Genomic DNA, 14545 nt, shown 5'->3' with positions numbered 1-14545 from the left:
TAAGCAATGGCCAAAACCAAGTTAAAATATCCACAATCAGCAGAGTTTAAATAAGAATCCAAGTGTATAGCATCGAATTAACTTTACTATCCTCTCTCTCCTGGGTCTGCAGGCCCCTGGTTCTCCATTGAGGGTAAGAATGAAGAGAGAGGAATTTCTGGTGTTTCTTACCTGAGGAAACTGTACGTGACTGTTGATGGAGTCACTGTGACAATGATGAAAAACAGGAAAACTCTGGTCAGTATCCACAGCAGCTGCCATCATAATATCTCAATTCTTTATCTGAAGATTACAGAATAATTTCAATGGTGATTTAATGTCAGCCACTAAAATATACTTTATTCTCTCTTATGTTAATCATTGGGATTACGTGAATTCACTGAATAGTTTTTAGATGCTGCTCTTATCTTAAAAAAATATTTAAGTTGTTGCTAATCTATTTATATTCACATTCTCCCTCTGTTCATTTTTATTTCTTCAAGAATAATCTTTCCTTTAAATCAAAAGAAAAAGAAACTTGCAGTTCTTCTAGTCAGAGCAATCATTATTCTTCAGTCTGTCTCTGTTGATTATCTCTTTTTTCACACATCCAGGTAAATGGACTCAGGGTGTCACTTCCCCACTCCCCATCTCCACTCATTTCTCTCTCTCTTGCTGGCCAATATGTAATCCTCACAACTCCGTTTGGCCTGGAGGTGAAGTGGGACGGCAACCATTACGCCAAGATCTCTGTTCCCAGGTACTGAAACTCTGGAAACAGCCTGAATTACTTGAATTATGTCTTTACTACCTTTCTGGTACTTGAAAGTCACATAGGTTGTCAAATGAGGGACAGAAAGCGCTTAGATTTCATTAAAAAGTTCTTAATTTCTGTTCCGAAGATGAACAAAAGACTTATGGGTATGGATTATGACAGAATTTTCATTTTTGGGTGAACTAACCCTTTAAGGGTTATAGGATTTAAAAAGTCAAAAAGCATCTCTGGGGAAATGAACATCTTAACATTAATCTCTCTCTCTTTGTTCCTCTCTTACTCATTTTATCAGTTCCTACTATGACCAGATGTGTGGCCTGTGTGGAGACTATGATGGAAACCCCAACAATGATTTCACTAAGCCAGATGGCTCCCAAACCGACAGCTCAAATCAGTTTGGCGACAGCTGGCAAACTGATGAGGATGAGGATGCGACGTCAGTACCTCTTACTGCACATGCAGCACAATGTTTTGAGGATTAGGTTGACTTCTTATGTTCAATGATGATGTTGTGTTTTCAGGTGCAAACCTGACCCTGGACCTCAACCGCCCTGTGATCCTGTACTGGAGGGTGTGGTGTCAAACCCAGAAAACTGTGGGAGAATAAATGACAAAAAGGGACCTTTTAGGTTAGGATTAACCAAACTATAAAATGTCCAAACACTGGTAATAAGCAATGTTAAAAGACTTGTAGTGCTTAACCATTGTACACTTTCTCTTACATTTGCTCCTCACAGGGACTGTATAAATGTGGTGGACCCGTTACCTTTCTTCCAGAGCTGTGTGTTTGATATGTGCCGTTATCAAGGACTGCAGCAGGTCCTTTGTGACCAGCTTCAAGCTTACACTGATGCTTGCCTGAGTGCAGGTGCACCTGTCTATCAGTGGAGGGAGCCAGACTTCTGCCGTGAGTCATACTCTCCTATATTGAATAATTTTGAAAGAAGTCTTGAATGGACTGAGAATATAATAAAGCAGAAAAAATTGGCAACATACATCATTGCAAGTATAACATTTCATATTCCCAGTGAAGCCAGCTTTCAGCTCTCTCTAATGCATAAAATTAATTATTGAAGTAAATGCAGTTCAGGAGTTTGGAATAGGACAGCTAAAGTTGAACACTTTAGCCTTATCGTTTTTATTATTTATGAGGCTTTTATGGCAGGAATGCTATCAGTGAGGCAAGAGGACATGGGACTGGGGAACTACATACTCCACACTGCATCCCCACTTCAGCCTTAATTTCACAGTCAATTACTGATGCTTTACCCTATTTTTCTACAGCTCTGGTATGTCCTCCAAACAGCCATTACTCTATATGTGTGAGCTCCTGTCCAGAGACATGTCTGGGTATCAATGGACCACCGGGCTGCAGTGAGAAGTGTGTAGAGGGCTGTGAGTGCGACCCTGGATTCATCCTCAGTGACAACAAATGTGTTCCTGTTAAAGACTGCGGCTGTGTGGACCCCTCAGGCTCCTACCACCCGGTGAGTTTAAAACCAGGGCCGACCAGTGGGGTTCCAGGGCCATGGACAAGATGAAAATCAATGAAAATGAAAACCAATGAAAATGTAAAAATTGTCAAAATGTTGAGTTCAACATTCATGAAAGCACTGCAAAAATGACACATTCCTATCAATGTGGCGATGTTTAGGTGAATGAGAGCTGGTATCTGGAGGGCTGTATGCAGAAGTGTACATGTGAGGGTGGAGGAACTATTCAGTGTTACAACACCAGCTGTCTTCCTACTGAGACCTGCCAACTTGAAGATGGAGACTATGTCTGCAAACCACTTGGTAACACATATAGTACTGGTTTATACTTAATACAGTTTTACGCATGTGCACTGGTATATTTGTTTACACAACTTATCAAATATGCATCTGTTCTGCATAAACCTGTTGACACAGGTAACTAATCTTTTTTATCTCTTAGGTACAGGCATTTGCTCTGTTTCTGGTGACCCTCATTATACCTCCTTTGATGATAAAGTACATCACTTCATGGGTGCCTGCTCCTACACTCTCACTAAGCCCTGTAATGAGACCTCTGGCTTGCCATACTTTTCTGTGGAGACACAGAACGAGCACCGAGACAATAATAAGAAAGTGTCTTATGTAAGATCTGTTATCATCAATGTCCACGACACAACGGTCATATTGGGAAAGGGTCGCAAAGTTCAGGTGAGGGACATTTCTATGATTTACGAGCCCTAAATAACAGATTAGAGGAGATCAGAACTGTGGTGTATTTGTGAGCTTACCTTATATTTACATCCTGCAGGTGAATGGAGTTCAGGTCACTGTGCCTGTCACACTTCCAAACGGTATTAAGATCTTCCTAAGTGGAAAGTTTGTGGTGCTTGAGACAGACTTTGGATTGCGTGTACGTTTTGATGGAAATCATCATGCAGATGTCACACTACCTTCCTCCTTCAGCGGACTGTTGTGTGGACTATGTGGTAAAGACTGCAAATTCAACTTTCCCACTTTACTGATGTTTATAATGAAGACTCAAGAGCTACTTTATACTACTACTAACCACATATTAATATGCTTATGATTCATTTAAATAATGATAATATATTACAGGTAACTATAATGGTAATCCTAAAGATGACAACATCAAGTCAGACGGAAAACCAACTGACAGCACTAATGAGCTTGGAGAGAGCTGGCAGGTGCCTGATGACAGACCTGAGTAAGTTAAAAGCATATTTGACCATGCTCTGCACCAATAATAGTAAAGTTTTGTTCATTTTATGTATAAATGTGCTCTTTTTATCATTGAAGTTTAACCATTAATGCCTTTCCCCTCTTGCACAGTTGTACTCATGGCGGAGGAGACATTGAATGTGATGACAAGATCCAGAGTGAAGCTCAGAAACCTACTAACTGTGGCATGATCACCGATATAAATGGTGGGACACAGCACACAAACATACAGTTTAAAAAACTTGAGGATGAGGTCACTGATCAAATACATAAAACATTTAAAAGGCTTTATCACAATTTAAAAAATCCATTCTATTTTTCCATAGATGTTTTATTTGAATTGTTTCATGCTCATTATGTTTATTATTATTTATTTTTTCCTAATCATTTTAAATCAGCATATGATGTGGTTACAGGATATAATCATTTAATAGTCTTAGTGGCACTTTTCTTAATAACCCATAATTATTGTCCATTTTGTTCCTTTCATTATTAGGTTGGCTCGTTTGTCATACTTAGAAATATTGGCTTATGCCATGGTTATTATAGTTAACTGAAATAAAAAAAACACAACCTAAAGAAAAGTGTAGCTTTAAATAAAATAAACATTAACTGAATTAAAATAATATTTTATTTCAGCTAATTGCCAAGGCTCAATTTCTCATCTTCATTTTGTTTAATTTCATGTACTAAAACCTGAAGAAATACTGGAAAAAAAACTTTGACTAAAATTCAAATGAAAATGGAAAATAATATACACATAAAAACTCATTTAAAATATAAATAAAAACTAGAATCGTAGCCTATCTGAATGATTCTAAAACAAATAACACTGCCAGTGACCTGAACATCAAGAGTTAAGTGTACAAGCGTCCTCATTCTGCTCTATTTATGCTTACATTCCAGAACATCTGTTTTATAGGGCTGTTCTTGTGACACCTGTTTTGTGCACCATTAAAACCTATTCATCCTTCTTTTCCCAGGAATCTTCAAGCCATGTCATGCAGTGGTGCCTCCCAATTCTTACTTTGAGAACTGTGTGTTTGATCAGTGTGGCACCGGTGGCGCCACAGTGGCACTGTGCCAAGCTATTCAAAGCTATGCTGACCTGTGCGCTCAAGCTGGGGTGCCAATTAACTGGAGAAATAACACCTTCTGCCGTAAGTGTTTGAGCCCTTCAGGCATTCTGTAGGGTGCCCTTTGAAACCTGCTATTAACTGTATCCTGGTATTCTTTTTAAGACTTTGTAGTGTCCACCCTTCAATTAGGGAGCCATCAATAGGTGCTGTTCATCCCTTTTGTTCCTAAAGTTAAAACTGTTGTACCTTTGTCTCTCCTTCTCTGCCCATAGTCTCCAGTTTCTCATCTATCCTTTCCCCACTATTTTCATTCATTTGTTCTCATTGTTCTCATCTCTTCAGTGAACACCGCTCCTTTATTTCTGTTTCTCGCAGCTATTAAATGTCCGGTTGGTAGTCACTATGAGCCATGTGGTACAGCGTGTCCAGCCAGTTGTCAGGACCCTGGATCCGAAGGCACCTGTACTAAACCCTGTGTTGAAGGATGTGTGTGTGACCCTGGTTTTGTCCTCAGTGGAGATGAGTGTGTGCCCTTCAGTGAGTGCGGTTGCACCGACAGAAACAACAACTACAGGCCTGTGAGTGGATCTTCGGAAGATTGAATTAAACTTTTACTTCTGTTGCCAAGCCTCAAACAATTTATTCACAAAGAGATATTAAACAATATGTATAGTTTCATTTAGTTTGTTTTTGTTTCTGGTTTCCTTAACAAGATGATTAATTCATATCAATGTGTTTTTCAGGTTGGAGACAGCTGGTTCACAAAAGATGACTGCACAGAGCGCTGTGTCTGTTCACCTTTCAATACTGTGACATGCGAGGCATGGCAGTGCGGCCCCGCTCAGGAATGTAAGGTCAATGAAGGTCAGCTGGGCTGTGTGAACACAGGTACACCATCTATCTATCTATCTATCTATCTATCTATCTATCTATCTATCTATCTATCTATCTATCTATCTATCTATCTATCTATCTATCTATCTATCTATCTATCTATCTATCTATCTATCTATCTATCTATCTGTCTGTCTGTCTGTCTATCTGTCTATCCTGTCTGTCTATCCTGTCTGTCTATCCTGTCTATTTGTGTATTTTTCTATTTGTGTATTTATCTATCCAGCCATCCATCCATCTATGTATCTTTGTATCGGTGTATCTTTCTATCTGTATATCCATCCGTTCGATGGATCTGTGTATATATATATATATATGTCTGTATTTGTCACTTTGGATAAAAGCTTCTGCTAAACGAATAAATATAAAAACTGTTTGTCTAGCTAACATCTTTATAATAAACACTAACTGACCTTTTTTGCAGGAGTGGGCATTTGCCACATTGCTGGTGATCCTCACTACTACACCTTTGATGGGATCATGCACACCTTCATGGGCACCTGCACTTACACGCTGGTGGCGATATGCAACAGCTCCATGGTGACACCCTTCACCATTGTGGCGAAGAACGAAGAACGCGGACAACCAGAAGCTTCGTATGTTCGCTCTGTGACTGTGCACCTGCCCACTGCCAACATCACCATCAGCAAGAATGGAAGAGTACTGGTGAGAGTCTGAGAAGGAAAGAGGAAGAGATGGAGTAGTGATTTTAACTATGTTGCATTTGCATGTCTTCTTCTGACTAGACATTGTGAATATCAGGGAAATATTGCATAATATAATAGATAAGATTCTAAACAATATGTATTCTGTGATATTACCGTGAGCTGTACTTTTGTTTTCTCCACCGACTAGCTGAATGAACGCAGGATAAAGACCCCCTACGACATCACTGCAGCCAAGGCACGGGTGTTCACAAGTGGAGTTAACACCGTACTAGACACTGACTTTGGCCTGATTGTGAAGTTTGATGGAGTGCACCATATTGAAATCACAGTGCCTGGTGACTATTTTAACAAGGTATGAAACAACACAAAAACTAAATACCATACTATACTATACTTTATATTTATACTAATAAATAATTTTGATACTGGTGTTTGATTAATAAACCAAACGGTTCCTTTTTTGTCAGAATACCTGAATTGCATAAAAAAAAAATAGAATTTTCACAAGAAGTAAGGCATATCACTCATGTTATAGGTGTGTGGAATGTGCGGTAACTACAACGGCGATTCCTCTGATGATAACTTGATGTCTGATGGCAAACCGGCTGAAAATGCCATTGAACTTGGTAACAGCTGGAAAGCAGAGGGAGACAGTGATCCTGGGTGAGTGTTAGAAGCACCTCTCCATAATACAGAAATAAACACACCTAGATAGATAGCAGCATTATAGATGCACTCGTGATGCTTATGAATTTGAGGCATCATGGTGAAAAGAGTGCAGAGTTTCACTTGTTTTCATTTTTCCTCCATCCGCAGCTGCAAACCTGATCCACGACCTGAAGACAAACCCAACTGTGACGAGAAGGAGGAAGAAATCTACAAGTCACAGTGCGCAGCGACAATCCTGTCTGATCTCTTCAAGCCCTGTCACTCTGTCATTCCTCCAGAAGCCTTCCTGGGGAACTGCATCTATGACATGTGCGAATATGATGGCATGCAGTCGACTCTGTGCGATAACGTTGAGGCTTACGCCCAGGCCTGTCATAGCGCTGGAATCACGATCAGCTGGAGGAATGTCACTTTCTGCCGTAAGTGAAAGAAAAAGGCGAAGAGATGTGCGGAGAATGCTGATCTGGGTGACAGGAGCAATAATCATTTAGCTAGAATGTAAAGATTCTCCATTGATAACCTCTAGGCTATATATAAAAAATATTAATGGATATGTATGTACATTTTGATTAAATTGTCCCTAAATATGTCAGGGGATCATCGTCATTTAAATTCAATGCATCATACCTCTTTCCTTTGTGTGTTTTTATTTCCAGCTCTCCCATGCCCACCAAACAGTCACTATTCTGAGTGCACAGCTCCATGTCCTCCTACTTGTGCAGATCTCTTCCCCGTATTCTGCCCATTACCACCCAATAGCTGTGTTGAAGGTTGCCAGTGTAATGCAGGCTTTGTGCTAAGTGATGGCAAGTGTGTTCCCCTCTCAAGTTGTGGATGTGTTGACAGCGATGGAGAGTATCACGATGTGAGTAAACTCTGGGGCTAACAAAAAAACAAAAATCTTCTTTCCTTAAAGGGATAGTTTACCCAAAAATGTTGTCATAATTGACTTACCCTCATGTTGTTCCAGACTAGTGTGAGTTTCTTTCTTCTGAACACAAATTAAGATGTTTTATAGAATGTTGGTAACCAGACAGTTGACGGTAGCCATTGACTTCCATAGTATTTTTTTCCCTTACTGGAAGTCAATGGATAGCGTCAACTGTTTGATTACCAGCATTTTTTTAAATATCTTCTTTTGAGTTTAACCGAAGAACAAAACTCATACAGGTTTGGAACAACATGAGGGTGACTGATGATAAAAGTTTTATTTTTGGGAGAACTCTCCCTTTAATACTGGAATGCCTGCCTTCTATTCTTCAAAACTCAAATTATTGAAATCATTTACTATGTAAATGAATAATATGCAAAGACATGATGCTTAAAGACTCTATTAGAACAAGGTGCTATAAAGATGGCAGTGATTTCATTTTATGTCACACACTATTACAGTAATTCCTGGTATACATTTCAGGTGGGAGATTCATGGATAACTGATTACTGCGAACAGAGGTGCAGCTGCAGCCTTGGAGGAGTGCTGTCCTGCACATCCTTTGAATGCAATGAAAACTCAGTCTGTGATCTTGACAGCAATGGAGACCGTTACTGCAAGCCTGAGAGTGAGTTTTACAATGCGGAACACTAAGAATAGGGGGGGGGCGCTTAATTCAGACCATCAAATAATTTTTTACACATTTTGTCTGCTAAGTCATGTCAAATATAATATTTAAATATATACATCTACATACAGAAACATTGCTTTATTATACCCAGTACCCTGAGTAGATATTTATCTAAGCTAAATGATATAGCAAGGAATACTTGGAGTTTAATGACTGGGCCTGGTGGGCATTTAAAGCAATCTATATGTCAGGACTGACCTAACTCAAACTTATTTTACTTCTCATAGAATTCGATGACTGCAATATTGCTGGGGACCCTCATTATCGAACCTTTGACAATTACAATCACCACTACCAGGGAGCGTACACCTATGTAGTAACCCAAGGAAACAATCTGCCAAGTTCCCTAACCCCTTTCAGGGTCCGCGGCAAAAACCAAAGGCAGGGCGGTATCAGTCGGGTGTCCCTACTGCATGAGGTCTTTGTGGATGTGTACGGCATTACTGTTCGCATGCAACAGAAGAAGAAAGTGCTGGTGAGAGAATCATGGGACATGCTGTATCTAACAGGCTTTCAAACCACTGTGGATTACACTATATAGTAAAGTGCCACATCATAGAAGTCTTCTGCATTGTTTTTCTCCATCAGGTCAATGGCGAGAAAGTTGGTCTACCGTACAGTCCTGTACACGGAGTTAACATAAAAACAAAGTCTCGCTTTGTTATGCTCACAACTGACTTTGGCCTTTCTGTGCGCTTTGATGGCAGCTCCCAAGGAGGTACAAGACCGAATCTCAAACTCAAAATGAACATAGCACGTTTTAGCAAGGCTTTTTTTAGGCCTAGCCCTCTTATTTTTTGAAGTATATAATCACAAACACTCTCTCTCTTTTTCTCTGTTCCTCTCACCTAAAGTGGTGACACTGCCTAGTGTATACAGATCTCGTGTGCTCGGCTTGTGTGGTAACTATGATGGACGCACCAGTAATGAATACACAAAACCAGACGGCACAGTTACGCGCAACCTCAATGAGTTTGGAGACAGCTGGAGAGTAACAGACAAAGATGGGGCGAGTCTTCGTACCACATCCCTACCAAAGATGGTGCACCTGCAGAAGTACGAGAGACTCAACTTATCTGTTATGCTACGCATCATAAATCTGCTGTCATTTAAATTCTCACATAGTTCACCCTAAACATGTAAGCTAACCTAAGATAATGAAGCATCTGCATTTATCCTACTCCTAAACATCCTGTCTTCTTCGTGATTAGGCGTGAAGTGGAGGCAGATCCAGATTCAGGGTTTGACATTGCGGGCTGCACAAACGCTCAGCTGGCTGAACTGAACGGGAATCAACTGTGTGGGGCACTCAGTAACCCTGCTGGTCCTTTCGCTGCCTGTCATGCTGTGGTCGCGCCAAACGTGTTCCAGGAGTGAGTAATGCATGCATGTGTCTGTGTGAGGGTGTGTAAACTCTAGTGACTGTTTGAGTTCAATTCCTGAGCTCAGAGAATAACGTAATGTGCAATGGGCGTGTATTGCACTAACTCTCAATGAGGTCATGTGTATGTGCATTGAGTTTGATTGAGATGAACTCGTGATTTGTGGATGTTGGTACAGGTGCACAGTAGTTCATCACTAAGTGTGTGTCTGTGCATTGCAGGGATTGTGTGTTTGACCTTTGCGCTGAGCAGGGCAGTGAAGTGCTGCGCTGTGAAAGTTACGCCGTCTACGCTCGGGCTTGCCAAGATGAGGGTGTCAAATTAGGAAAATGGAGACAAGAGCTGAAGTGTGGTATGAAAAAAAAAAATCTATTACACAATGCAGACGTTATCCAGAATGCAGCACACACCAACATATTTCGAAACTTTTGAATAGTGTATATAAACAACTGTAACCATGATTCCACTTTTGCATGTACTTTCCCTCACACAATTCACACTTTTATTTGTGTAGAGCTTTCCTGATTATGTGTTTGTGATCCCATTCAGGTCTGCAATGTGGCGCCAACAGCAACTACTCCATCTGTATGACTCCATGCCCGGCGTCCTGCGCAGACCTGGCGGCTCCTTCGGAGTGTGAGCAAACACAGTGTGTGGAGGGATGTGAGTGCACCTCTGGCTTTGTCCTGAGCGACCAAGACTGTGTGCCTTACAACCAATGTGGATGCACTTTCCTAAATCGCTACTATCCGGTGAGGATCTTAATGCGTATAAAATACAACAGGTTAAAGGTTATGATGTAAAATGAACACAGAAAGATAAATCAAGACATTGCACTGGCTGATCGTGTTTCTCTGTACCCTTCCACACACAGCTCAAGGAGACATTTGTGACAGAAGATTGTTCACAGAGTTGTGAGTGTACTACAACTGGTGCCGTGTGTCAAACAAAGGGCTGTAGAGACAACGAGATCTGCACTGTGTACGAGACTAAACGCGACTGTTATGAAGGTGGGCTTGTGATTAAGATTACTTCTTAAAGGGATTGTTCACCTAAAAATTAAAATTTGATGTTTATCTCCTTACCCCGAGGGCATCCAAGATGTAGGTGTGTTTGTTTCTTCAGTAGAACACAAATGAAGATTTTTAACTCCAACTGTTGCTCGTATAATGCATGTCAATGGGGTGTTTTTCTATGAGAGCCACTATGAGAGTAAAAAACACACACACACACACACACACACACACACACACACACACACACACACATATATATATATATATATATATATATATATATATATATAAATATATATAAAATCCTCATTAGTGACTGCACGGATCAGTCGAGTGAGGCATCTATGTACACATATCCTATGATTGCACCGTTGTTTTAACCTTCTTCCGCAAAAGTAATGGCGTTGGGAATACTGGATGAGATTTGTCTGATACCAGGTATACAAATACCATAAATACTGTTTGCTTTCTTGCATAAACCGATCGTTTTGTGTCTTAAGACATCAATGTATCGTCACGGGCCGCTGTATTTACAGTTTTTCTCAGTTGTTTTGGTACATTTCTCAAATCAGAATTGAAATTCTCAAAACTACCTGTTCAATTCTCACATCATTGTGTCACTTGTGCACATCAAAAAAAGCAGTTTCTCATTTCTTTGAACAAGTTGCAAATGCTTTGGTACATCCATGCAAATTATTATGTACAATTCTCTGTTGTTTCCTACATTATCAGTTGCTAATGTCATGTAGATCAAAATGTACTATATTGGGTCTCTGTTGAATAGTCTCACCCCCCATGTATTATATTAGGTCTCTGTTGAATAGTGTTACCCCCCACAACATTTAGGCACAAGCTCATAGCATAAGTCTTTACATGCAAAATGGTTAAACAAGTTATCATTATATGTCAAGCATATTTCTATACTTTCTATATTTCCATTAGACATTTTTCTAAATCTGTCCTGAATTGGTAAATTGCTCCCAGATGAATCTTGGGTTTCTCTAACGAAGGTGCTTCTCATGAAACATCAACTAGCATATATATATATATATATATATATATATATATATATATATATATATATATATATATATATATTTCTACAGCACTGCATGTACAGTTTTTCCTATGTTCACATTTCTTCTTTAGGTTTTTTTTTTGTGTGCTATTCAGTGTTGTCTTTTCATTTTTGTATCTCATGTTCTATCAATAATAGGGGTGTCAACAATAATCGATTCGGCGATGCATCGCGATGCGGGGCATGAACGATTCAGCATCGATGCGGCAAAGTGCCATAATCGATTATGTGCAATTCCCCTTTATTCCACAAGGTGGCAATGTCTGATACCCAATGATGAAGTGACGTTTCACTCATAGTTACCTCTGACAGAAAACGAAACAATAATTATAATCTGCAAAACTTAAAATGGGTTAGTGATTTACTTCAGAGAGCAAGTACTAAACACAATCATATGTTAGTGTCACTGGCTCTTGATGATGGATGTGGTCAAGAAGCTGTCAGTGATCAAAATATTGATTTTGAAGACATTGAAAATGAGTTTGGAAAATATGCTCGAGATCGCGAATATGACGCAGATGCTGAATCTACTGGTAAACTCTGACGTGGTCAGATGATGATGGTATTAAACATCTGCTCAAACTGAATCCTTCCAAGCTCCAAAAGGTAACGAAATAGGTTTTATTTTATTCTTCTGTAGCTGTTACTCTAAAATCAGGAGTTTTATATATTATCACGACAGGTAGAGGTCTATCCATGTTAAATATAGATCCGGGTCGCTAACGACCTGAATTTGTAAGAATGTTTGGTGAAACAGTCATGCATTTAAGGGTTAATTGCATTTTATTTTATTTAATAACTTTTATGTCAAAGATACAGGAGACACATAGCAGCCAATACAATCTGTTGTTTAATATCTGCTTGTATTGCCTCATGACTGATGAAAAATTTGCTTTGTGTGCAGTAGAATTTTGATGCATCACAATGCATCGTAGAATCGAATTGAATCGAATCGTTACCTGGTGAATCGTAATCGAATCGAATCGTGAAGGCAGAGCCAATGCACACCCCTAATCAATAAGATACATTACAAACAGTAAGAGTGTAAATTTGAATCTTTTCCATTCTCTTGCAATTACACACACACATACACTAAGATGTAATTTACAATTGACAATAATTGTCATCAAAACTTTAGCCGTAGTTTCCATCAGATTCAGAACATCCCTCCAGAGTAAACTGTTATATTGACAACATGACTAAACAATTTGACTGTCTTATCTGTACACAATGACACAAGGACTTGACATTTAGATGGCACTGACATGTTCATTGACACAGATATTTACTTTTGATAGATGAACTGAATTTTGAGCAAGAGAGTGGCTTTTGCAGGTTATCCATAGTGTGTTGCTATTTGTACAAATTGTTTTGAGAAATGCACTTACTGTTTTGCAAATTGTGAGTTTGATTTGAGAAATGTACCAAAGCGACTGAGAAAAACTGTAATATGGATTCGTCTGTACTGTATATGTGTTTTTGACTCTCATAGAAAAACACCCCATTGACATGCATTATATGAGCAACGGTTTGAGTTAAAAATGTTCATTTGTGTTCAACTGAAGAACAAACAAACCTACATTTTGGAAGCAGATAAACATACAATTTTTATTTTTGAGTGAACTATTCCTCTAAAGTATTTTATCAAGTGAAAGCGAAAAATGAGGTGACGTTTACCCGAGTATGATGTGCTCTGTATTTTACCAATCCAAGTGCGCGCACACAGCAGAGAGTTTTGTGAACACACATACACGCAACACACTGTAAACACACACCTGGAGCAGTGGGCAGTTATTTTTTTGCTTTAGCAAACGGGGAACAATCAGGGTTTAGGTGCCTTGCTCAAGGGCCCTCCAGTTGTGGATAATGAGAGTGGAAGAGAGAGCACTGTTCATTCACTGCCCACACCTATATTTCCTGCCGATACGGAGACTCAAACATGTGACCCCAACTCTCTAACTATTAAGCCACAACGACTCCCCCCATTATTCAATAATTATTGGTTATTTATAAGATATCCTGGCTCTGGCTGCATACTTCGAGACCTTTCTTTCTTAGTAGTACAAATTATACTAGATTTATTGTGGATTTACTGTGGATTTATTATCATATTACTGTGGATTTATTATCATATTACTGATGCTTCAGGAGAGTAATGTACTGATTTTTTACTTCTTTTGCCCTGTCTCTCTCAGTGAGACCATGTTTGAGCTCACCCTGTCAGAACGATGGTACATGTGTAGAAAAACCAGATGGTTCTGGTTACACCTGCACTTGCACTGAAGGTTTTGAGGGCACAAACTGTGAGCTCTTTAAAATCCCCACTGAGGATGAGAAAGGCCTGGGTAAGTGAATGTGAACATATTGTAGTCTTTCATTTGCATAATTAAAATTAAACCATATATGCCAGTGATGTTTAATAAGAGGTTTTTACCTGCTTGTTGTTTTAAAGATAAAACATCTATTATCTTGATTGGAGTCCTTGTGCCACTTGGCGTCATCCTCTTAGTCACTGCAATTGTGTGCATTTACAAGAAGTGCAGGTAAGCCCAGTTAAAGAATAAACTCACATCAAACACACTGATTGTGCAATGTCAAAAACTTATAAAGCCAAGGATTCTCTTTAAATAATTTGAAAAAAAATGTACAAGGTAAATTAATGATTTTGA

The 14545-nt window shown here is 39.3% G+C and overlaps 1 protein-coding gene across 2 annotated transcripts in view; it reads left to right on the top strand.

The window, feature by feature from the left end:
* The window catches only part of zanl (zonadhesin, like), a 41386-nt gene that overhangs the window by 26401 nt on the left and 440 nt on the right, over nucleotides 1–14545 (top strand). For both annotated transcript variants that reach the window (XM_067442958.1, XM_067442957.1), the window contains 29 exons: nucleotides 113–237; nucleotides 594–739; nucleotides 1047–1190; nucleotides 1276–1383; nucleotides 1492–1661; nucleotides 2039–2241; nucleotides 2409–2550; nucleotides 2690–2937; nucleotides 3038–3215; nucleotides 3346–3454; nucleotides 3580–3674; nucleotides 4452–4628; nucleotides 4923–5125; nucleotides 5291–5435; nucleotides 5866–6107; nucleotides 6297–6461; nucleotides 6645–6772; nucleotides 6926–7197; nucleotides 7435–7643; nucleotides 8193–8337; nucleotides 8628–8875; nucleotides 8989–9118; nucleotides 9255–9456; nucleotides 9612–9773; nucleotides 10004–10134; nucleotides 10332–10534; nucleotides 10657–10792; nucleotides 14072–14221; nucleotides 14329–14419. In XM_067442958.1, coding sequence (XP_067299059.1) covers nucleotides 113–237; nucleotides 594–739; nucleotides 1047–1190; nucleotides 1276–1383; nucleotides 1492–1661; nucleotides 2039–2241; nucleotides 2409–2550; nucleotides 2690–2937; nucleotides 3038–3215; nucleotides 3346–3454; nucleotides 3580–3674; nucleotides 4452–4628; nucleotides 4923–5125; nucleotides 5291–5435; nucleotides 5866–6107; nucleotides 6297–6461; nucleotides 6645–6772; nucleotides 6926–7197; nucleotides 7435–7643; nucleotides 8193–8337; nucleotides 8628–8875; nucleotides 8989–9118; nucleotides 9255–9456; nucleotides 9612–9773; nucleotides 10004–10134; nucleotides 10332–10534; nucleotides 10657–10792; nucleotides 14072–14221; nucleotides 14329–14419 — 4807 coding nt within the window. The remainder of the gene's footprint in view (nucleotides 1–112; nucleotides 238–593; nucleotides 740–1046; nucleotides 1191–1275; nucleotides 1384–1491; nucleotides 1662–2038; nucleotides 2242–2408; nucleotides 2551–2689; nucleotides 2938–3037; nucleotides 3216–3345; nucleotides 3455–3579; nucleotides 3675–4451; nucleotides 4629–4922; nucleotides 5126–5290; nucleotides 5436–5865; nucleotides 6108–6296; nucleotides 6462–6644; nucleotides 6773–6925; nucleotides 7198–7434; nucleotides 7644–8192; nucleotides 8338–8627; nucleotides 8876–8988; nucleotides 9119–9254; nucleotides 9457–9611; nucleotides 9774–10003; nucleotides 10135–10331; nucleotides 10535–10656; nucleotides 10793–14071; nucleotides 14222–14328; nucleotides 14420–14545) is intronic.

Source organism: Pseudorasbora parva, chromosome 1, assembly GCF_024679245.1.
Source record: "Pseudorasbora parva isolate DD20220531a chromosome 1, ASM2467924v1, whole genome shotgun sequence".
NCBI classification, from domain to species: domain Eukaryota; kingdom Metazoa; phylum Chordata; class Actinopteri; order Cypriniformes; family Gobionidae; genus Pseudorasbora; species Pseudorasbora parva.
Note: the sequence above shows the minus strand (reverse complement) of the source record. Positions and strands in the feature narration are given on the sequence as shown.